The sequence below is a fragment of the Crinia signifera genome, chromosome 2, assembly GCF_055691185.1.
Source record: "Crinia signifera chromosome 2, ASM5569118v1, whole genome shotgun sequence".
In the NCBI taxonomy this organism is placed as follows: domain Eukaryota; kingdom Metazoa; phylum Chordata; class Amphibia; order Anura; family Myobatrachidae; genus Crinia; species Crinia signifera.
The window spans coordinates 137028619-137053088 of record NC_139218.1 but is presented as its reverse complement, the minus strand read 5'-3'; the positions used below and the strand labels follow the sequence as shown (position 1 = coordinate 137053088).

At 44.7% G+C, this 24470-nt stretch overlaps 1 protein-coding gene across 2 annotated transcripts in view; it reads right to left on the bottom strand.

Annotated features, from left to right (window-relative positions):
- AMPD2 (adenosine monophosphate deaminase 2) overlaps positions 1-24470 on the bottom strand; it is an 89962-nt gene that overhangs the window by 31553 nt on the left and 33939 nt on the right. Inside the window, exons 1-11 of one of the 2 annotated variants that reach the window (XM_083172946.1) lie at positions 21356-21496; positions 17231-17358; positions 16980-17110; positions 14015-14083; positions 13075-13174; positions 12382-12568; positions 11995-12136; positions 11224-11313; positions 10821-10950; positions 10549-10743; positions 2719-2850 (exon numbers count right to left, since the gene is read on the bottom strand). In XM_083172946.1, coding sequence (XP_083029072.1) covers positions 2719-2850; positions 10549-10743; positions 10821-10950; positions 11224-11313; positions 11995-12136; positions 12382-12568; positions 13075-13174; positions 14015-14083; positions 16980-17110; positions 17231-17260 — 1206 coding nt within the window. In that variant the 5' untranslated portion in view covers positions 17261-17358; positions 21356-21496. Of the gene's footprint in view, positions 1-2718; positions 2851-10548; positions 10744-10820; positions 10951-11223; positions 11314-11994; positions 12137-12381; positions 12569-13074; positions 13175-14014; positions 14084-16979; positions 17111-17230; positions 17359-21355; positions 21497-24470 lie in introns of those variants that run through there. The other variant, XM_083172945.1, reaches the window with a different exon arrangement.

The window sequence follows — 24470 nt, the reverse complement described above, 5'->3', positions numbered from 1 at the left end:
CGAATCCTTTTTAGGATTCGCTGCACATTCGCCACGTTCCGGAGCCAGCGGGCTCCGGTATTCAACGTGTCAGGGGCTCGCTGCCCCTGACAGGCGAATATGAGCTCCTGCGGCGATTGCCGCAGGGAGCCTGAAGGAGGGTGCCAGGCAGAGAGATGGAAGTCTCTCTGCCTGCCCCTGAACGTTTGTGGGGGGCAGGTGGGCTCCCCAGGTGCCAGTCAGCACAGGCTGCCCCCCGGGGGTGCCAGCAGGGGAGCGTATATTCACTACACACGATCGTAACGATCGGGTGCAGTGAATATATGAATATGTAATGAGCGGCTCGGCTCCGGCGCCCCCTGCTGGATGCTGTGTAAAAAAAATAAAAAAAAAATAATAAAAATAGCATGCCCCTCCTCAGATTAAAATTCCTGATTTTTTGACACCAAATGTAAAAAACAAAACACTTTATTTTAAAAGTTCACATTCCACTTCACCATAAAAAGATAGCGATTGCTACTCGGTGAATCATGGCGAAAAAAACCTTGAAATGTATTCGCCATGTGGTCATTGAATAGGGTGATTCACCGTTTTAGTCAGAAATTCGCCAGACAGCACAAATTCGCCATAAAAACATGGCGAATCAGGCTCATTGAATACCGCCCATTGTGTTGTAAAATTCAGAGATTCTGATCGCATTTATGCCCAATATTTAAGATGGAATGCTTTCACTACAAAGGCACAGCCAGTGAAATCAATGACCTTTTAAATATTGGGTATAAGCACAATCAGATGCATTGTGTTTTATAGCCAGACTCTCTAAAATAATCCCAGTTCTGTCCTGCGTTCATTCTGTATGCTTCTCTTGTGTGCTGTTGGCAGGTTCTTTATATAGTTCAATGGGTAGATGTATGAAGCAGTGATAAGGGCAGCAAGGGATTGACCCCCACCATGGCCCTAACTGTGCAGAGTTTGTATATTCTCCCTATACTTGCGTGGGTTTCCTCTGGGTACTCTGGTTCCCTTCCTCACTCCAAAAATATACTGGTAGGTTAATTGGTCCTTACAAAATAAACCCTAGAGTGAATGTGTGTGTGTGTGTGTGTGTGTGTGTGTGTACATGTGGTAGGGAATATAGATTGTAAGCTCCACTGGGGCAGGGACAGATGTGAATGTTCAAGTATTCTCTGTAAAAGCGCTGATGGAGTGGAGAAGTGTGCCATGGCATGCTGTATAATTTTATAGAATGCACTTGATTAATGTTACTTGGAAGCTGTTTGCTTACCATGGCACATTTCTTTACTCTTATCATTGCCTCATACATCTAGCCCACTGTTCAGTGAAGCTGCATTCACTAAACCACAGCTCACAGTGGACTATTCATAGAGCTAGGATAGTTCCAGTTTGTATAAGCCTTAACAAAGGCTCTCCCTTAACTTCTGCTACAGATTAAGTACACATTAAATATTTGTATCATGGGTTGCATTTTATCACAGAACTTCAAAATAGTGTAGCACAACTATGCTAATTATTCTTAGCAAATGCCAACAAACATAACCAATATTCTATGAATAATATGGAAATATAACTATTTCTGCTAGAGGGAGCTATTTTGATTTAAGTAGTAAATCATTTAAGATTAGCCAAATAATTTGTCAAACCATTATTTTAACCTGACAATGTTGGCGTTTGCTGTTATCCATTCCATGCAATAATTTAGAGGTACTGCTAATGTATTACAGGAAAAGATCTATGTATTAGAGGAAAACAACACCCCTACCTGCAGATACTTCTTAACCATCAAATCTAGGGATGCCAATCCCCGGGCATTTTTTAAATCCCAGGTTTACAGCCCCCTCTAGTCACTGGCACTCACACTAGGCATGGGGCTGGGCAATGGTGGCACTGTGGCAGGCAGCAGGAGTCCTCTTTTGGTCTTCCTCTTAAGCATAGTGTAGCTGGCAGGAGCGATGTGGCGGGTGGGAGCGATGCAGTGGGATGTACAGCGTAACCTCTGACATCACACCATGCTACACACTGCCACACAGCTGGGGCCAGTGGCAGCCGGGCAGCCTCGGAGCAATGTAGTGCAAGTGCTAAGTGCTGCCTTGCATTTAAAAAAAATGTGTGCATGCGCTAACTTATATATCCCAGTATACAAATCCTGCCAATTTGAAACCACAATCCCAGGATTCGGCTGATCCCGGGATCCCATTGTTTCTGTACCACAATTTAGATTTCATATGGCTCCTGGTTCACCCATTGCCGGCTGTGAACAGCACAATCACACATTTGTAGCAAGAACCTAATGAACTCTGCAAAGACAGCCCTGTGCATTCTAACTTAGTTCTGCATTTACAAATTCCAGCAGGCAAAGGCATGGAAAGTGCACTTGGCTACAGGTCACTGTAAATACTTCTATCCCATGCATGTCATTATATCAACCACAGATTATCACAGTTTCACAGTTTGGGGAAGAGCTAGTGCTTTACTTACTCCTGGTAGCGGACAATAATCCAGTCATGTTGTCATAAACACTGATTTACTGTAAATTCCAGATATCAACAGTGAAGTATGAAGGTCTAATTATAGTCCTAAATTAAAAAATAATTTGAATACATGGTTCAAACATGTGTCCTGGTTTTTAAATATTTGCAAATAGCATTTCCCTGTGACCAATCAGTTATAGGTAATATTAGGTCCATTTTACACTTGCACTGAGCTAGCATTAGCTTTTACCTTGATAATGTGGGCAAAGTATTTTCCAGATACTTTATTATCTGTCTTGATGAATATTTCTCTCAGAGTGGACTCGCCTATTGGATTGTATTTGGCATTAAATTTGTCAAAGCGATGGAAGGTATTTCTATCCTGTAATAAGACATAGGAATCATATTTTAGATATAGGAGACATATTTTTACATATTTACTGCAGGCTTATCTTGACAATCATTTTCTTTATCTAATGACAGTAAAATGTTTGTTTATAAAGGGATTTTTGTAAGAACTTACCGTTCGAATCCCTTTCTCTGATATGGTCCTGGTGACACAGCTCAACACTGGGATGTAGGAGGGTCCGAAGGAGCCAGGCACCTATCCTAAAGTTTTCAGAGGGTAGGCTCCTCCCCTACTGCATCCCGGACTCTTCAGTTCAATCTTTCAAAGCCACTGGAATACATTAACTCAGTACAAAGGCCTGCACATATTATATGCACATTTTTTAACAATAACTGTTTCTTTAACCAATTTAACATGAACATCATGAACACTGGCATACTTACTGAGCGTAAGGGAGGGATCGCTGTGTCACCAGGACCATATCAGAGAAAGGGATTCGAACGGTAAGTTCTTACAAAAATCCCTTTTTCTCTTTCAATGGTCCTGGTGACACAGCTCAACACTGGGACGTTCCAGAGCCGGTCCTTTGGGTGGGTACGCTCAGGTCTGCAGCTCTCAGCACTGCTCGCCCGAATGATGCGTCCTCCGACGCGAACTCATGGAATCTATAGAATTTGGCAAAGGTATGAACAGATGACCAAGTGGCAGCCCTGCAAACCTGCTCAGCTGTCGCCCCATGTCGAACCGCCCAAGAGGTGGCAACTGACCTGGTGGTATGCGCATTTATTCTGGCCGGCACAGGCCTTCCAACTTTAGTGTATGCAAATGCTATAACAGAGCGCAACCACCTAGCAATGGTCTGCTTAGATGCAGGCCAACCAATTTTGTGTATGTCTTACAACACTAACAAGGTGTCAGTCTTTCTGACACTCTTAACTCTGTCCACATAAATGCGTAAGGCACGCACAACATCCAAATTTCTCAATCTGTCCCTTTTTCTAGAACCCTCTGGGGGTTGAAACACAGGTAGAATTATCTCCTGATTTAGATGGAAAGCAGAGACTACTTTTGGCAAAAACTGAGGTACCGTCCGAAGAACTGCCCTATCCTCGTGAAATATCAGGAAAGGAGACTTGCATGACAATGCTCCCAACTCTGACAATCTTTTAGCCGAAGCCACTGCCAACAAGAATACCAGCTTCCATGTGAGGAACTTAAGGTCCGCCGACCTTAAAGGTTCAAAAGGTGCCTTCTGAAGGCATTCCAAAACCAGCGACAAATCCCAAGGCGCTACTGGTTGTTTGTATGGAGGTTTCAACCGAGACACCCCTTGTAGAAAAGTCTGAATTTCCGGTAAGATAGCAATCCTTTTCTGGAAGTAGATGGACAAGGCCGAGATCTGCACCTTTAATGATTGAAGGCTTAACCCAGAGGAGAAACCATCCTGTAAAAATTCCATCATTTTTGCCAACTTAAAACGAGATGTGTGTGACTTCCGTCTCTCACACCATTGAATGTAAGTCTTCCAGACCCTATAATAATTTGCCGAAGATACTGACTTCCTGGCTTTTATCATGGTGTGAACCACTGCCTCAGAGAATCCTTTATTTCTCAGAATGGCGGTCTCAACAGCCAGGCCGTCAAAATTAATCGAGCTGAATCCAGATGATTGAATGGTCCTTGTCTTAGAAGGTCTGGCCTCAGAGGTAGACGCCACGAGTCCACAGACAATCTCTGAAGCCTCGAGTACCAGGACCTCCTTGGCCAATCTGGGGCCACTAAGATCACCGGAATCGCCTGGGCCTGTATTTTCTTTAAGAGTCTCGCCAGCATTGGGACAGGCGGAAAAACATAAAGGAGATTCCCCTCCCAGGGGATAGTCATGGCATCCACTGCTTCTGCCAGTGGATCCCTCGTTCTGGCATAAAACCTGGGCACCTGATGGTTGAACCTGGATGCCATCAGGTCCACATCCGGAGTTCCCCACTTCAAGGTGATCTGATGAAATACTTGAGGGTTTAAACTCTATTCCCCTTCCTTGAGCTCCTCCCTTCTCAGGAAGTCGGCCTCTATATTCTCCACTCCTGGTATGAATATAGCTGATACTGCTAGAACATTCTGTTCCGCCCACAGGAGGATTCTGGACACCTCCCACATGGCTAGTTTGCTGCGTGTACCTCCCTGGTGATTCAGATACGCCACAGCTGTGGCATTGTCGGTCTGAATCCTTAAAGGGAGGTTCTGTAACCTGTTTCCCGCCAGAGAAATCACTTTACAGACAGCCCTCAGCTCCAAAATGTTGATCGGTAGAGCAGACTCCTCTGGAGTCCACAAGCCCTGCAGCCGCAGGTCCAAGACTACTGCCCCCCAGCCCCTCAGGCTGGCGTCGGTAGTTACTACCAGCCAGTTCCAAGTCCGCAGTGACCGACCCCACTGAAGGGAATCCACGTCTGTCCACCATTTCAAAGAGTCTCGAGTATCCGAAGACAGCACTATCTGCTCTGACTTCATGGTCTGTGTGTTTCCTGACCAAACCGTCAAGATGTTCCACTGGAACACCCGAGAGTGGAACCTGGCAAACTGCAGCGTCTCGAACGACGCCACCATTTTCCCCAGCAGCTTGAGGCACCTCCACACTGATGTGCTCCGAGAGCTGAGAATCTCCTGGACTAAGGCGACCAGATCCCTGGCCTTTGCCTCCGGGAGAAATACCCGATGTAGATGGGTATCCAGAATGACTCCCAAGAATTGGAGTCTCTGTGACGGCACCAACTGAGACTTTTGTAAGTTTAACAGCCAGCCGTGAGCCTGCAAAAAACTGATGGCTTCTACTAAATGACTCTGCAACCTGTCTGCTGACTCTGCTTTGAACAGCAGGTCGTCCAAATAAGGTATCACTGTGATTCCCCTGGGCCGCAGCACAGCCGCCATCACAGACATTATTTTTGTGAATACCCTCGGCGCAGTGGCCAGACCAAAGGGCAACGCCTGAAACTGTAAATGCAGGTCTCCTATAGCAAACCTCAACAGGGCCTGATGTTCTGGATGTATAGGAACATGAAGATATGCGTCCTGGACATCCATGGACGCCAAAAATTCTCCCTGGTCCAGGCTTAGGAGCACTGACCGTAGAGACTCCATTTTGAAATGGTCTACCCATAAATGGACATTCAGAGACTTCAAATTTAGTATTGGTCTGAAAGACCCGTCTGGTTTGGGCACCAGAAACAGAGTGGAATAAAAGCCTTTCTTCCACTCTGCCCTGGGAACCAGAATTACCACCCCCTTCTCTAACAGGGAGTGAGCTGCTCTTAAAAGAGCTGTACGGAGCCGAGCTTCCTTTGGTAAAGACGTGGGGATAAATCTTCTCGGAGGAAGACCTTTGAAGGGAATTTTGTAGCCCTGGGCTATAATGTCTAACACCCAGGCATCCTGGTCTAGAGAAGCCCATGCGTCTTTGAAATGTGATAGACGCCCCCCCACCTTTGCCGGGCAAATCCCCTGACAGTCATGCGGAGGGTTTGTCCTCCCCTTTGGTGACAGGTTTCTTGTGAAAGGAGCCAAACTTAGACTTCGGGGCCTTGCCCCTGGAAGACTGAAACTTTCCCCTAAATGACTGTCCTCGAAAGGACGCACCACCTCTAGGGGAGGGCCGAAAGAACGGCCTAAAGGCAGAAAATTTGGATGTCTGCTTAGCCGTGGGGGCAGGCAGGAATGTACTTTTGCCACCCGTGGCCTGTTTAATGATCTCTTCTAATTCAGATCCAAATAACAACTTTCCTTTGAAAGCTAATGTTTCTAAGGCCTTCTTAGACTCATTGTCTGCTTCCCAGGCCTTAAGCCAGAGTACTCTCCTGGCATTAATAGATACTGTGGACACTCTGGTCGCTATTTTGAGCGCTTCCTCCTCCGCTTCCAACACATACTCTGCAGCTGCCTTAAGCTTCTCCGCCAGCAGCAAAACACCAGGGTCCGCATGTAAAATGGTGCAGAAATCATTAGCCCACTCAATCATGGCCTTAGAGACCCAGGCTGAAGCAATAAGAGGACGTAGGGTAAATCCCACCCCTTCAAATATAGCTTTGAGGTTACCCTCCAGCTTTTTGTCCACAGGATCTTTGAAAGCTGCACCCCCTTGTACTGGTAATACAGTAGCCTTAGACAGACGCGCCACAGAGGCATCCACAACTGGCACTTTTTCCCAGAGCTCCGCATGAGACTCTGGCATGGGGTACAGACTTAGGAATCTCTTAGGCATCTGCAGCCTTTAATCAGGGGTTTTCCAAGCCCCTTCCAACAATTCCTGTAAGCCTTCATCAGAAGGAAATGTAACAGCCTCCTTACGCTGTCGCTTAAACACCCCTTTAGCAGGAGTCTTATCCTCCACTGACAGTTTTAAAGCCTGTTTTACAGCTGTAATAAGATCCTCTACCCCTGCAGATGAGGCATCTTCCAAATCATCACCCTGGTCCCAGGGAATGTCAGTATACGCTCCCTCCTCTTCATCTACCATGAAAGGCACTGAGTAAGACCTTTTAGGGGTCCCAACAACATCAACATCAATTTTGTCTAGTATTTCACTAAACCTGTTGATCCCTTTTGCAGTATCCTGCATCACCTGTATTAAGGCAGGATCTGCCTGGGTAAGAGGCAAGGAGCCAGAGGACTGCTGAGATGATGGCATAGGTCTCTGAGATTCTACCAAGACATCACTCTGTCTGTCCAATAACTGCACCAAAGCGTTCACTGACCTGCCCAGGGCACTAGCCCACGCGGGTTCAATCTGCTCTGCCCTCTGGGGTTCACTCCCCATGGGTCTCACAGCAGCGCAAGCAATACATAAGCCCCCCTTGGCCATCTGCTCAGGGACAAATTTCTGTGTACACACATTACAAGCGCTCAGTGTAATAAGGGCTCCCTCCCCCAAAACCACAGCTTGTTGCTCAGACATGATGTAAAGTAACCTACACAGTGCATACAATGTACAACTAGCGATTATACCTGGGTCAATGCACGCAGTCACTTAGCTGTCTGTCGGTTTCAGATGCGGGGAAACGATGCCCAGGAAATCCAAACACTCTGCCAGGATCTGTAAGCCAGCTCAGCTCCGCTGCAAGCGTTCTGAAAGGCGCCAAAAACAGAGTGAGGGAAGAGACCAAGTCCCTGCTGCTGCAGGGTCCGTGACTTTTTGGCGCCAACCACCCCCAGTCAGCCGCTCCCTTAGTAGGATTTCCTAGTTCCAGTATCTCCCCCTCGGCTGGGGACCACTTGGAACATGCCTGTAACAACACTGCTGTCCTCTCATATCAGGAGCTCAGTGTGTAAGCTCCGCAGAAAATGGCCGCCGCCATCACGGAGCGCCTGTCCCCCATGATCCCCACCTAAACGTAAAGCCGGTTTCAGGACGCTCCGGAGCCCAGGCAGCTTCTTAAAAGAAGCTGTAAGCGCTGCACAGGGAGGCCAGACAGCGTCTCCCTAGTGCACAGCGAGCTGACAGGACGCGCTTCTGTCAGCTCCTGCTGCGCTAGCAGTGTGAGGATTCACTATGAGAATCCTCACACTGTGCCTACCTAGCTAGAGTAAAATTAATAAAATAATAAAAATCCCCTAACTACTCTATTTCTTCAGCTGCTCCCGCAGCCCTTTAGAATAGCACCCACTCCAGTGGGCACCTAACACGAACTGAAGTGTCCGGGATGCAGTAGGGGAGGAGCCTACCCTCTGAAAACTTTAGGATAGGTGCCTGGCTCCTTCGGACCCTCCTACATCCCAGTGTTGAGCTGTGTCACCAGGACCATTGAAAGAGAAATTGTTTTATTGAAATACATATTTCCCTGTTTATTTTTTATGTTTATTATTGAAATATATTACAGGTGGAGTATCCATTATCCGGGTATTTGAAAACCTAAATATTTCCCGGCAACGTTTTTCATACTCCCCTGGTCCCGCAACGTCCAAGGCAGCCATCGTGTTCATCTTCAGAGGCATCCCCGGTCCCAAGGATGTATTAAACAGGTGCGATGGTGACGTCACGGCGTCACCCATGCAATGCATCCTTGGGACCGGCAATGCCTCTGAAGACAAACACGATGGCTGCTGTGGGGGACCACTTGGGAACCAAATTAGTATGTAAAATCTGTGGTCCTGAGCATTTTGTATAAGGGATACTTGACCTGTATATACTTTTAGACATCTAATATATACTTTTCTCTCGTTTAGAATATGGTATAGGGCAGAGTTTGCCAAACTGCACAAGTATAGTTCAGGTTTTAAGAATATTCATGATTGAGCAGAGGTGATTTAATTAGTACCTCAATCAATATTCTAAACCATCTTTACTTAAGCATGGATATCTTTAAGATAGGAGGGAGAGCCGACTGTAAGCATACTCACAGCGTCTTCTCCAGTTCGGGGTTTCGGTTTTTGCTGGAGGCCTACTGGAGAAGAGGACAGACCTGTGGGACAGTGTGTGGGGAGGTGAGTATGTATGTTTGCATGTGTGAAGCAGTGTCTGTATGTAGGTATGTTAATAAAGCTCTAATGTTCTAGGTGTCGTGTATTTATTGTAACATTGTTTATGCAGTGGGACTACAAGTCCCAGCGGGCCTTTTAATGCCCCGCATGCTGGGACTTGTGGTTCTCCGAGTCCATGCATGCAGGGGAGGCTTGCTGGGACAAAACTTTTATAAAGCTATCTAAAAAACACATATAACTTAAAGTTGTACTAACCAGATGATCAAAAAACAGACATAAAACACTGTGCCTATGCCACTACACAATGCATCAGGTGCAAACAATTTACAACTTTTAAACAGCATTTTATATATATATATATATATAAGCAAGCAAAGAATCCGGCACTCCACAGCTTAACTTAGATAATACTTGCTCCGGTGCCTTCCCAGGTCAGCGACCAAAAGTACTGTGGATGGCAATAAGGCGTCACTCGGAGACTGGATACAACTTCAAAATTTATTGTGTGGTGACCGACACCAGTGTTTCGAGACAACAGCTCGTCCTCAGGAACCCTGAGGACGAGCTGTTGTCTCGAAACACTGGTGTCGGTCACCACACAATACATTTTGAAGTTGTATCCAGTCTCCGAGTGACGCCTTATTGCCATCCACAGTATATATATATATATATATATATATATATATATATACTTTCATAAAAGAAGTCTGGTGTAAAAGAAACCTTAGCTCACTGGCTCAGACATAAAAGTAATGTTTGCAACAGGTTAAACATGCCACTGACTACAAGTAATGAGAGACTAGATCGGGGGCATTTTGACAACACAAATACCAACCAATGGGGCAGATGTATTAAGCCTTAACAAGAGATAAATGCAAGGGTGATAAGGAGAGATAAACGTCCAGCCAATCACATCCTTACTGACTTTTTTCAAACACAGCCTGTAACATGGCAGTTAGCAGATGATTGGCTGGATGTTTATCTCTCTTTATCACCCTCACGTTTGTCTCTTGTTAAGGCTTAATACATCTGCCCCAATAAGACTACTGTCCAGCATCACTGGAGTCTGTTAGTGTGCCGGGGATGGTTGCATGTACACACTGGCCACTAGCAGCCACAATCTAACAGCATTTACCAATGGACAATGATCAAACAAGTTTCAATCTGATTACTACTGAACATTGGATGCCCCATGCTTGAACATTAGTTAAATACCACTTATGATATCACCCTCTTTGTAGCCAGTTTGTGTCTCACCGCATGCATATCCAGAGTGTCCACACTGAGGTCATACGCTGTTATATTCATGTTCTGAAAGACTTGGCGTAGTGTCTGCTCTTTGCCTCCCTCCTCATACACAATCTCTTTACTATTCTTTTTCATAGCACGCTTGATAAATCGCAGCAAATGCTTCTGGTTCATACAGGATGCTGCATGAATATGTGTGTCCACCTGCATGAGAAGAATGACAGTTAAGCACAACACTATAAGAACAGCAGGCATTGGCCAGATGTTGTTAAATTACACACCTTACGTATGTTGTAAAAGTCTCTGTGTGGCACCTTCTTCTGAGCTGCTAATTCCTTCATCTCATTGAGCAGAACATGCATCTGGAAGCGGGAGCTCAGGTATTGCAGCCGGCGGTAGCAAAATGACTTACTGTTGGCATTTAAGAGCAAAACAAAAAGGAAGGAGATGACAATGGCAAAGCAGGGGAAAGTTTGATGGCAAAGCACAAAGCAAAAAGACTCAAAAAGACGAAGGGTATCAGAAGGATACCAAAAAGGCAAATAGAATTGGTGTTAGCCAGTGGGGGCACAAATCTTATCAGCTGTGTTTCCTAATAGCACATGACACACTTTCCAGGAAGAAGAAAAAATTATATTGTTAATGAATCATGTGTTGGATCCATCAGTGCTGTAAGCTACTCACATGGGGCCATTGATAATAAGAGACATCAGGACATTCATATCAGCTACAAATTCCTGGAGATCCGGATATGGGAGATCCAGCTCTGTGCTCCTGAAAGAGAAAGCATGGCAGGAAAATGGCATGACATATCAAACAAGGCAGAAATAGCAGAGCAAGAAAGGGGACTGAAGGCTTAAGGTGGCCATACACTGCTGCATGTCTCGCAGCAGTGTACAGGGCAGCCGATACCCCGCGGCAGGGACGCATGCGATCCATTATAATTTGTTGTGATGGATCGCATGCGAATCTGCTCCCCACCCGGCCCGCCGGCGGGAGGTCCGAGGTCGGGTTGTCAGACCGGCAGCAGGTTCGACCACGAGTCAGCTCCGATGCACATGGAACCAAGCATCGGACCTGCGGGGACATCAAACTGACCCGATTTGGGCCGATTTGACGACCTGATTCGTCGGAATCAGCCCAAACCTGGCCCAGTGTATGGGGGAATCTACTGTATGGGCCAAAGGTTAAGATAGTGTCATGAGTCTACAGTAGTGTAGCAACATAGAATACTGTACAAAGAGATGACTTGTTCTAATGACAATAGAAGCCTCTACCCTTTTAAAAATGCATATCTAATGATAACTGGAAGTGAAAAGACTGAAAATCGTTCTCTTTGCAGAAAGAGGGGAATAGTAAGCAGCGCCCTTCTTAATTAAGCTCCACATAATCATCAATAGTTTGATAAAAAAAAGATCAGCGCAAACATTAGAAACCAACAATAAAGATTCGTACATGTCAGTGACATCGCGCTTTGTGTACACATAAACCACGCCATCTACCATCTTCAGCCCAAACCCCAAATCAGGAGGCATTGTGCTGGGGTCACACACTTCATAGGGATGCTGATCAGAGAACGGAGGGTGCACAGAAGCATCTATAATAAAGGATAAATTGGATTAATATAAAAAGCAACAGCATATGAAAATTCATTAAATATATAGACGGTGCCGCTGCTGTTGTTGATTTGATGTGTACACATAACACAGGTATGCAATTCGCTGCAATGGAAACTGGCATGCACAAATGCACCCATACAAATTGCCCACTGACGTCGGTGCGGGGCAATTCGCAGCCTTGCGAGTCAACCAGAATAACCCCCTAAATTACATGAATTTTTACCTGGAGCCACAGGGGTGTCAGCACTTTCTTCCTGTATTGGGCTGTCCAAAATATTGTCACTAAGTTTCTTTAAGTGTTGGACAGTGGTCTTGCAAAAGCTTTGCATGGAAAGGTTCATGTACTTGTGACGAATAAACAAAGCCTTTACCACACTTTTGCTAGCATCCAGCAGATCTGTGAATGGCACCTGCAAATAAAGGAACAGGACACACTATGACTCCGAGGCCAAGTGAATGTTAGAATAAACAAAGACAAATTACAGATGAAGCAATTGCTTATTTTTGTGAATATTTTTAGTACTCCTATTAGTCGTGATGATTTTGCAAGCGCGGATCATTGCAGCCGGAATTTTCACCAAAGTACACATAGGGCAGCAAGTAATTTTGTGTAAATTTGGGCTGAAAATGAACGGTGCGAGAACAGGTGCCATTGCCGGCATTTCAACGCTGTGGCAACGACACAGCGCACCCATTGCATTTAATAGCAGCATGGACAGTGTAATGGTTAGCATTATTGTCTCATAGCACCAGAGGTCATGGGTTCCATTCCCATCATGGTAGTAACTGTGCATTATCTCCTTTACTCTATCCCCACTTAATCTCTTCACCAGGCTTAATACATCTGCCCCAATGCTTGTAATTTAGCTAGTGTCTGATCACCAGTGCAGTGTTAAGGACAGTCCCAAAAACTTACCCCACACTTTTCATCCCCCGAGATGGCCACTCTCAAATATTCAAGCGTAACCTCATTAGAGAAATGATCCACTAAATCCTCATGTTCCTCTTTGTATAACCTGAGAAAATAGCAGGGGCGGAAAGAGAAGAGAGGACATAAAAATAATAAATTGGATGACATTGACAGATAAATTGGTTAAAATAATACATGACACAAATGAGTTTGAAAATTAGAGAGAAAGTAAAAGGAGATACGGTCACTAGGTCGACAAGGGTAATGTTGACATGCATTGGATCGACCACTGAAGGTCGACATGCATGAAGGTCGACATGCGGTTAGGTTGACAGGGACAATAGGTTCACAGGCTAGGTTACATTCAAAAGGGCAACATGGGGTTTTTCACTTTTTTTGGAGCATGTGCCGACAGGCGGTATTTCATGCCATACCATCCACTAGGGCGTGGTGGGAGAATAAAACAGTGTGCCGCGCGTATTGGAGTAACGTGCCCGAAGCATGGCGAGCGCAGTTTCCATGTCGACTGTGTTGACATTCAGGATAAAAAAGTGAAAAACACCATTTTGACCTTCTGACTGTTGACCTTGCCCATGTCGACCTAATGCTTGTGTCGACCTAATGACCCTGTCAACCTAACCCCATGTTGACATTGATGCATGTCGACCTTCAGTGGTCGACCCAATGCATGTCGACCCTATGACCAGTAAAAGATAGAGGGGAAATTTAATAGGATGAGAGATTCGGTAAGAAATCTCCAGTTTCTTTGAAGCGGCAATCATTTACACTGCAAAACCTGTTTTTATTTTGCAGTGTAAATGATTGCCGCTTTTAAACTGGAGACTTCATACCAAATCTCTCACTTTCTGAAACACTCATCCTATTAAATTTCACCTAGAGACTGATTAAGTTTTGGTTTAGGAAAACAAAAAATGGAGTAACTCACTGTAAGTCTGAGCTGCTGTCAATTTTCAGAAAGTCCTGTTTAGCTCTAAGTAAAATATCAGGTTCAAGTCTATGGAAAAATCAACAATGAAAAAAAGAAAAGATAGATTGGGACAGTTAGAAAAAGGAGAAAAACTGAATGGGAAATCACATTAAGTGGGCTGAAATAACATAGAAATATAATTGTGCTATTATTCCATTAACTTCTAGGGCCCTTATTCAGATCTGATCGCAGTACAAATTTGTTCTCAAAATGGGCAAATCCATGTGCACTGCAGGTGGGGCAGGTGTAACATGTGCAGAGAGAGTTAAATTTGGGTGGGGTGTGTTGAAACTGAAATCTAAATTGCAGTGTAAAAATAATGCAGCCAGTATTTATCCTGCACATAAACAAAAGAACTCACACAAATCTAACTCTCTCTATACATGTTACATTTCCCTACCTGCAGTGCACATGGTTTTGTCCATTTTGTTAACAAATTTGTACTGCAATCAGATCTGAATAAGGGCCTATTACGCATTGATTCTCTATATAGCACTGAATATGTCTTACAGTTTCCTTGTTGTTCAACTCATATGCAATACACGTTTCCACTACTTTTCTGGCTAATCCATGAACATCTTTTGTAGGGTGGAAAGTTTGAACTCATCAATTGGCGCGAGAACATGTAACCTCACATCAAACTCACTAAAGATATTCTCTCCCCAGCATAAGGCGCCATTCACATGTTGCCCATATACTGTAAAACTTGAAACTTACCCACTCTCTATCACCTCCCAAACTCCCCCCCACAAACACAACCAGCCCTGGGCTCTCTGAGCCGGCCCTGGTTCAAAAAGAACAGGAAATAAAACCTGTATTGGTCCACACATTTAATTAACCAGGGCCGGCTTCAAAAGCCTGGTGCTGATTTATTAAATACAAAGGTAACCCTACACTTTTTGTTCCATTTATTTTTCAACCATGGGCAGGGACTTAAGGTACAGATGTGTCCATATACATCTATCCTCCATGCAAGACAAGTCACGTTATACATAATGCTTGTGCTCCATATGACTTTGTAGCTTCAGGCTCTATTTTTTTCAACTTTTCCTCTGTTAAGTAGCAACCTTTTCGACAAATGGTCCGAACAAGCAGCTTCTGTTGATTAAAATGATAATGCGGCATACTCAGTGTGTAACTGCCACTGTATCTGCACAAGAAATAGAACAGTGTTTCGTATTTCGTATGCAGGTACAGCCACAGTCACACACTGAATATAGACATGCCGCAGATCATTTTAATCAGCATAAGCTGCGTGTGTCCCATTTGCTCCATTTTGCCAATAAGGTGCTATATCATGGAATAAGTCACATAAAAGACGCCCAGCACTACTGAGTTGCCACATGACATGGTGCGACTAGGGCTGTTTAATGCCAAAGGAGGCTAGATGTGCGTGGTCACATCTGTAGGAGAAAGGTCAGGGGCTAAGGCAGACATATTTTTTCTGATTTAAAAAATTGTATTTACATTTAAGCACAGAGAAGCACTGTACAGTTTGTATTGATCTGTGTAGGCTTCTTGCAAACGCGCATCTTGTAATGAACTCGCAGTGAGATGATTTCATACCCACAAAAACTCAACTTCTATTACATTTCGGAAAAAGGAAAAGAAGATTGAGCAGCGCACATGTAATGAGAACCAATGAAAAATAATAATTGATTGGATAATCTTTGACACAATTTTAATTAATAACCATATACAAGTAAAATATCAAAGAATGTCAAAAATAATAAATAAAAACAATTGAGGAGAACCCCCTTTGGGTTGTAAATGTGCCGGAGAGTCCGTTCCTATAGTACCCCTAAGAAATTACAATATAAGTAGAACAATTACCACCCTTAATAGGGTACGTGTGTCCTCCGCCGAGTTTCCACTGGGTCGGTCCAAGATGGCACAAATTAATGACAGTTTACTAAGTGTAGTGCTTGGTTGACCCCAAGATTAGATGACAGGTGATGTGGTACCACTTGGGTAAAACACACTGAGGTAAAGTCCTTGATGGAAATAATTTTGTAAATCCAGAGGTTGGTTCGGAGGGCTGAATTTATATACCCTAGTGTACAGGTCACATGACTCATTAGCCGCAGCCCTCACATGGACAGCTAACCACCTTTGATAAAGCCACCTTGAGTGGTGAAATGCTTCAAGAAGCTGCTGGGATACCCCCTATTCTATGCTTTTAACCCCAGATAGCAGTCCGAACCAACCTCTGGATTTACAAAATTATTTCCATCAAGGACTCTACCTCAGCGTGTTTTACCCAAGTGACACTCCTCTGGTACCACATCACCTGTCATCTACTTTTGGGGACCAACGAGCACTACACTTAGCAAACTGTCTGTAATTTGTGACATCTTGGACCGACCCAGTAGAAACTCGGTGGAGGACACACGTACCCTATTAAGGGTGGTAATTATTCTACTTACAGGTATACTGAGATTTCTTAGGGGTACTATAGGAACGGACTCTCCGGCTCATTTGCAACCCGAAGGGGGTTTCCATCAATTGTTTTTATTTATTATTTTTTACATTCTTTGATATTTTACTTGTATTGTTCTTAATGGTTATTAATTAAAATTGATCATCCAATCGATTATTAGTTTTCATTGGTTCTCATTACATGTGCGTTGCTTAAACTTCTTTTCTGATTTTACACGGCACTAACTACCCCGTAAATCGAGCAGCTGCCGGAACGTCCACTCTTGGCAGGCTCCCCCAAGTTCTGCCCCCCCAAGGGACAGTCCTAGTTTTTTTACCCATTTCTATTACATTTCACCCAATACATGTATGACCTGACTAGCTCTATCTCTTGGGTCATCGCTCATGGTAGTACATTATTTTGGAGCTGTATTTCACATGTCTTCATCCAAATGAGATGCCTCATAGTTTTTTCTATTACCTGTAGAACGTTTATTGGACTTACTTAATGTCTTGGCTTATCTGCCGCTCAAGCCGCTGTCTTCTTTCCTCAAGCTTCTCAATGGGGCTCTCTTCTGGAAACTCATATGGTGCAGAACGCATCTCGCTGTCAGCGAGGGAACGACTGAAGAGCTCCTATGGGGTAACAAAATACTAGGTCTAGGTCGCACTGGTTAAGTGGCATAAGGAGGAAGCGGAAAGAGAAATTAATACAGGAAATATTATCATCAGCATTATTATTATTATTATTGATACCTCTGCTATTTCCTTATATTTCCCCTCCATGGATGTTTTTATTTCCCGGTTCAGCTGCTTTAAACTATGAGGAGTACCAGAAAAGGACTTTGCAGACTGCAGCAGATGGAACTGAGGTCCCCGAAAATCTAAAAGAGAAAGCTGAGGTTAATTTATCAATCTCGTTACACAAACATTAAATTCTGGTTTTGCATTGTCCCGCAAATCCAATGTATATTTCCTAATAAAAAGTCCTTCTCTTAGTCAATCAATGCAATAGTCTGCTGCTCTACAAATTCTGACATCTTGCTCCACACATACTGTACAAGCACTTAGGTATAATTCTGGGTGTACATGTGCTAATCAAGGCAAGATGCAGAACTAAGCACATTTGGCGCTGCCCCTCAGCCAGTTTGCCTCCTACAGTGCTCTAACAATCTAAATTGCTTTTGGAAAGGTCTCAGGACATATTTCTGTGTCAACAGCAATCAAAGGGGACAAATCAATTAAATGTGAGTTTCCCTGCACCACGAGCCAGCACAGCAACAGCCACATTTTAAAGCACGGATGGTGTAATGGTTAGCATTGCTGCCTCACAGCGCTGGGGTCATGGGTTCGATTCCCACCATGGCCCTAACTGTGCAGAGTTTGTATATTCTCCCCGTACTTGTGTGGATTTCCTCTAGGTACTCCGTTTTCCTCCCACAATCCAAAAATATACTGGTAGGCTAATTGGCTGCCAATAAAATGAACCCAAGAGTGTGTGTGTGTGTGTGTGTGTGTGTGTGTGTACATGTGGTAGGGAATATACATTGTAAGCTCCACTGGGGCAGGGACTGATGTGAATGTTCAAATATTCTCTGCGCTGCGGAATATGTGTGCACTACATAAATAACTGGTAATAAATAATAAATAAATGAAAGCACCTCAAACCTGACAAAAGTGCTCCCAACCAAATAGGGCTTTTTGAGAGCAAGCTGCTCGATCCATCGAGAGATATATTGCAGAACAAATGATCTGCAGATATATCTATTAGTGTGTACCCTATCTAAAGGATCATACACACAGGAATGATGGGGGAAATTACTGGGCTGAAAATCAGCGATTTGCACCTGTCTAGGCGATTTTCCCAGGATGGCAGGACGCTATGGAAAGCCATCCACCCCGTTGCTAATATGCTGGTTATACCAGCAGATGAGCGCTGGCAGCTGGCGATGACGCTGGAGCGCGCCTCAGCACTCACTGCTCATCGCCTACCCATACACATTGAGGCACCATCCACATGGACACTGATTGGGAACGATAATGTGTGTTGAGTGCAGCAGTACAGGAGCGATGTGTCTGGCCGAGGCATTGCGAGTGAAGTAAGCCATACAAGGGGACACAGTAGACTAATTGGGAGCCCATGGTGTCAACATTGATACCAAAATAACACGAAAAATGCATGTCAACCTTTTAATGTGTCAATCTTTTCCGTGTCTATTTTTTTGCTTGTGTCTACCTTTTCAGTGTAAACATAGTGCATGTTGACCTTTTGGTGTCGACCTAATACACCCCACACCCATAACTGTTCATAATCATTGTAATTTCAGGCAGGATGTGTTCTTTTCTTTAGAATACACAAGTTTTCTAACAAACATGGAAATTATAACATAAATGATCACTGGTTAGAAATGTAATAAATTATAGTTACTACATATATATTAGGACCGTTGTTTGTTGTATGGCCCATATATATATATATATATATATATATATATATATATATATAAAGTGAGTCTCAGAACGGCACTCAATATGGTTCAGCAGAATGTAGCAGCGGTGCAAGGTCCATATAGTTTAAGATATAGCACTTACCCAACCTCAATAGGAAAGGACCAGACCAGCACTCAGTTCGTGGTGAAAAAAAACGTGTGTATTCAAATGAAGTACAACATGGTTAGACAGACAACAGGGCTGACCCGACAGCCGTTTCAACCGGAACCCTGTCCGGTTTTTTTCACCCCTGAAGAAAACCGGACAGGGTTCCGGGTTGAAACGGCTGTCGGGTCAGCCCTGTTGTCTGTCTAACCATGTTGTACTTCATTTGAATACACACGTTTTTTTTCACCACGAACTGAGTGCTGGTCTGGTCCTTTCCTATTGAGGTTGGGTAAGTGCTATATATATATATATATATATATATATATATATATATATATATATATATATTTACTTTACATGCCTGCTTTTAGAACGCTGATCACGCCAACTAGGTGTTCAAGGCAGCTAATCCCGACCATAATGGTTGCAAGGAGACCCATTACATGCCCAAATGGGTGACTTTTCTCATCATTTCAGCTTGCCACACCCATTGGCAGAAACATTTGAATACCATCAAAGGATGCGCACGAATGCCAGCAAGCATTTGATTCGAACCCTATATGTTCATCATGTGGGAATATAGACAAAATGTAATCTTCTTTCCCTTAATAATTAAACGTACAGCAGTAAAGTTGAATTTGCTCTTGCGTATAAAACTCCAAGATGTAACACCCTGTTCCTATTCCATAAGATCATATTTTTCTGAAATTATTTCCCGTTTCCAATGTGTACTGTTTCTTCCGTCAATTCAATAAAAAAAAAAATAGTAGTCCCTCACGCACAGGGATATGGTTGCTCAGTGACCATATCCTGGCTATTCTAGCTGCCCATACACAGTGCAGTGTGCTGTAGGTGCGATTTGAACTATACAATGGTGCTGTAGAATTTGAATTTCAGTGCTATGCAATTTTGCTATGCAATGCCATTGGAGCAGGGACTGATGTGAATGTTCTACTATATTCTGTAAAGCGCTGCGGAATATGTATGCGGTATATAAGAAACTGTTAATAAATAAATAAATTGTACATTATATAATTAGCTCATATGTGCTGCAACAGTGATGCGATGCGATTTAGTACAAAAAGTATTGTCTGCACATCAGTGGCGTAACTAGAAAGTTTGCTTCCCCCTGCCAAAATGTTTGTGCCCCCCCCCCCCCCCCCCTGGCATAATGGAGAAGCTGAAGCTGGTGAGAGGAAGAGAGACCAGCAGACACTGCTGCTTCCCTTGGCTCCAATGCATCCCAGGCCACCCTAGAACGCTCATCCTGTACACAGTAGCCAATAGCCGTCTCTGTGTACAGTCAATTGAATCAGTGGGGGCATTTGTCGTCTCTGCCATGGCCGCACCTGCGCTGTGACTGACTCGCCTCCAGTGCTCGGCAAGTGGGCTGCGGCAGGCAGCAGCATGTCAGTGCGTCAAGCGGGGTGCCGGCGCCCACACAGACCCTGCTGCCACTTGCTCCCCCAAGCGGCAGCTGGGGCTGCCTTACATTAGTTACGCCACTGCGGCACATACTTTTTGTACTATACAATTTAAAGTACACAGGAGCGTGCCTCGCATAGCATAGCATCGCAAGCCCCACAGAAATGGTGCGATTTGAACTACATGCGATGCGTTTTGAACTTAAAAGTTCAAAGTGCATAAAATAATTGCACCGTGTATGGGCACCTGACTATCACTTTCTACTAACACATCAGTGCCCATTGCTTCTCCTACCTACTGTATGCACATCACTGTGTCTTACTTTCCATACCATGAGCCCTCTTGCCATACCCAGCCTCACTCATGTTTCTAATAAAACTATAATGAAAATGTTTAATTCTTGCCAACATTCTAATTGATCTTTTTTCTAAAACTTATTTTCATTCCTTGAGTCTGTTATGTGACCATCCCCACACCTGTCAGCCCTGCTTCCTAGTCTGTGGGCCTGTACAGTGACCGTGCCTCATACTATTGTGCAGTTACCTCTTCACCTATCCCAGTTGCTGCCACACTGTATTTTCACACTGTAACCTGCTGTATGACGGCTACACTGACCTGCGGACCCCTGTCATATTTTCCTCCTGCAGAGCCCATCTCTCTGTGACAGCTCTGCCCTCTCCTCCATAGTACTCTTCTCTGGGCTACTCTTAACTATCTGCTGTACAGCCTTCCCTCTGCATCTTCCTCGCCTAACCTTTACTCTTCAAGCGGCCCTAGGCTTCCCCTCTGACATGTAACCCTCCTCTCTATCCCTTTTCCCCGCACCGGCCCCATCCTTCCCCGGTTATTGGGACTAACCGTACAGCTGTTCCAGAACTGCTGCATAAAGCCGGCTGTCTCCCCCTCAGCGCTGCCAATCTGTGGAACTGCCCAAGCCGCAGTCCGGGAGGGACCGGCTGCATAACCAGAAGGGACTGTACCAAGTGACGGATCAGAGGGGGGAGAAGCTGCATATGCAAGATCAGCTGCTTGAGCTGCTGTGACGGAGGAAAGGAAGCAGTCACACGGGGGAGAGACAGCCGCGGTCTCTCTGAGAGAAAGGAGGCACGGAGAGAGAGGATGGGGCACACGCACAGACACGGGGGTAAAAAAAGGAAGTGATAAAAGCAACGGATTCATTTACACAGTGACACGCAGCAGCAATTACAGCCCTGGGCGGCGTATTATACACAGCAGCCAGGCACACACAAGGTGCTTGTTGTGTAATAGGCAGCGCAGGAGACTGACGCTTGGTACAGTATGTACAGATCAGATCTCTGTGTATAATATAATACAGCCTCTGTGATGCTGTGTACACTGGCTGCACTGCACATGAAGATGCAGTTGTGCAGATGAGGAATTAGGGTTAGCAGCGGCAGGAGGGGTGTGAGGGAAAGATTGGGGTTTATATAAGAGAAGACGTGAGGTCAGTGTGCCACATAAGAGGAGAAGGCCAGCAGTTCAGCAGCAGGGGAGATTAAAGATACAACAGGCGGGGATGAGAGGGGGGCTCAGCTCTATACAAGAATAGTGTTACAAAACCTAAAATAATAGCGTTGTGCTACAGCAGACCGTGGGAGGAAAGGACATGCCTGGGAGGGAGAGCAGCTGTTGGCTTTATTTTAGGGTGGATTATAATACTTGCCCAGTTTATTGTTGTCTGTATGGCAGGTAGCTTGTTTGATCATGAACTAGTGAGCAAGGGAAAATAAGTTTGACAGTATGCATACATACAATATAATCCCCCATATCTACAGTGAGACGTCTTCATAGACAGCAAGGAGTACATTACTCAGGGGAGCAGGTACTATTTACCAGGGCCCCCCCATTCCCCCTCCGTCCCTCCTGGGCAGCAGCACGCACCACCACTAGGCAGCTTTAGGCATTTGCCTGGAGGGCGGCAGTTGGGAGCAGGTCTTTCCCCCCGTGAAGCTACTCGGCGTCCGCCGCTGCATCACACACACACATCCCCCCTCTGGAGTGACTCAGCGGCCCTCTCAACATCACCCGCTCCCCAGGTGGAGAGATGTGGTGGCCCGCCCCTCATCGCCCGCCACCCCATCCCCCATGGAGTGACGCCGCGGCAGCAGCCGCGTCACACCAGTCCTGTCTACAGCATGTGCTGTGCCTGTCAGCACAGCACATGCTCTAGGTGTGTGCTGCTGAGTATACTTTTTTATCACCCCCCTCTAAACATTTTGGGGGCATGGCCTAAGTGTGGGAGGTGGCCACACCTTCTGCACATAGGCCACGCCCACAAAATGTTACCAGGCCCAGCATACCTCTCGGCTGCCCTGACATGGGCCAAGACAAACTATAATAAATATTTGTTATGGACACACACATAAAAAAAAATCCCCACAGGAAAACTGTTAGTAATTATGTGCAACATGACCTAAATTAGCAGTGATCTGTCTGCATTCACTGCTGTTACAAGCAAAGCAACCAGAGGCCTACTGTACATGAAAACAGAAGGTCATTTTCATCCCAGAGCCAAACTGGTATGAAGATTATCTATGATTAGAAGCCATCAATAGGTGCCCACCAATGGTATATGGTTTTATCATTTATGGCAAATTCTTTCCCTCCATCGATAGTTGTCATGGGCACAATACTTCAATTGTCATGCTTGCACTTCAGTGCAGCAGACCACCTATACTTTCAGACAGTAGCTCTGCATGGCCGCCCCTGGCTACAAGTGCAATGGCTTATAGTTGAACAACACACACTAAAGGCCCCCATCCACTAGGACAGTGGTCAGGGAACTCGGTCCTCATTACCCCACGCAGTGCATGTTTTGCAGGTCTCCTCACAGAATCACAAGTGAAATAATTAACTCCACCTGTGGACCTTATAATACGTGTCTATGAGTAATAAGTACACCTGTGCACCTGCTGGGTTACCAGCAAAACATGCACTGTGTGGGGTAATGAGGACTGAGTTCCCTGACCACTGCACTAGGGCGAGGTATTGCATGTTGTACCTTGCATCCAATAACCCGTGATCTCAACCGACAGCTGCCGGGAGGCATGATCGCATATGATACGTTGTATGCGGTCCTTTTGCAAACAATGTATGTTATGCATTCCTAGAAGGATCTGCGATGCAAGGCACCTTACATCACAATCGCTAGTAAATGACATGTGATTTGTCACTTTTTATGCAATCTGCCACAGCAATGCATCAGAATCACATAAAAAGTGGCCATATAGCACTAGTGTATGGGGGCCTTAACACAGACAGCATGTTTGAAATGTGCAACATGGGTCCACCTCACTGTTCTGACACTGGCTGTATTGAGCAGTCTGTATATAAATATATATATATATATATATATATATATATATATATATATATATATATATATATATATAGTCCAAAATTAATGGCACTCCGGAGGCAGTTTTTCAGCATATAAAAAGATTGTATTTATGGAACAAGCTTTCGGGGTTCTACCCCCTTCGTCAGGTTAAACAATCCTACAGCCAAGGATTGTATGTATGTAGGATGTAGGATTGTTTAACCTGACGAAGAGGGTAGAACCCCGAAAGCTTGTTCCATAAATACAATCTTTTTATATGCTGAAAAACTGCCTCCGGAGTGCCATTTATTTTGGACTGTATGTATGACTGTATCTGGGCACCGGGGCTTGCTGATTATTCTGGATAGGAGTGCCGGCTGATTTTGGATTACTAATGGTAAACTTTGTAACTGTGGTCCCAGCTCTCCTGAGGTCATTGACCAGGTTCTCCCATGTATTTCTGGGCTCATTCAGCACCATTTTCAAGATCATTGATACCCCATGAGTTGAGATCTTGCATGGAGCCCCAGGTCGAGGGAGTTAGTGATCTTGTATTTCTTCCATTTTTTTTATAATTGTGCCAACAGTTGATCAGAGAGATGTCTAAGGACACCAGGGACAAAATTATGGAGC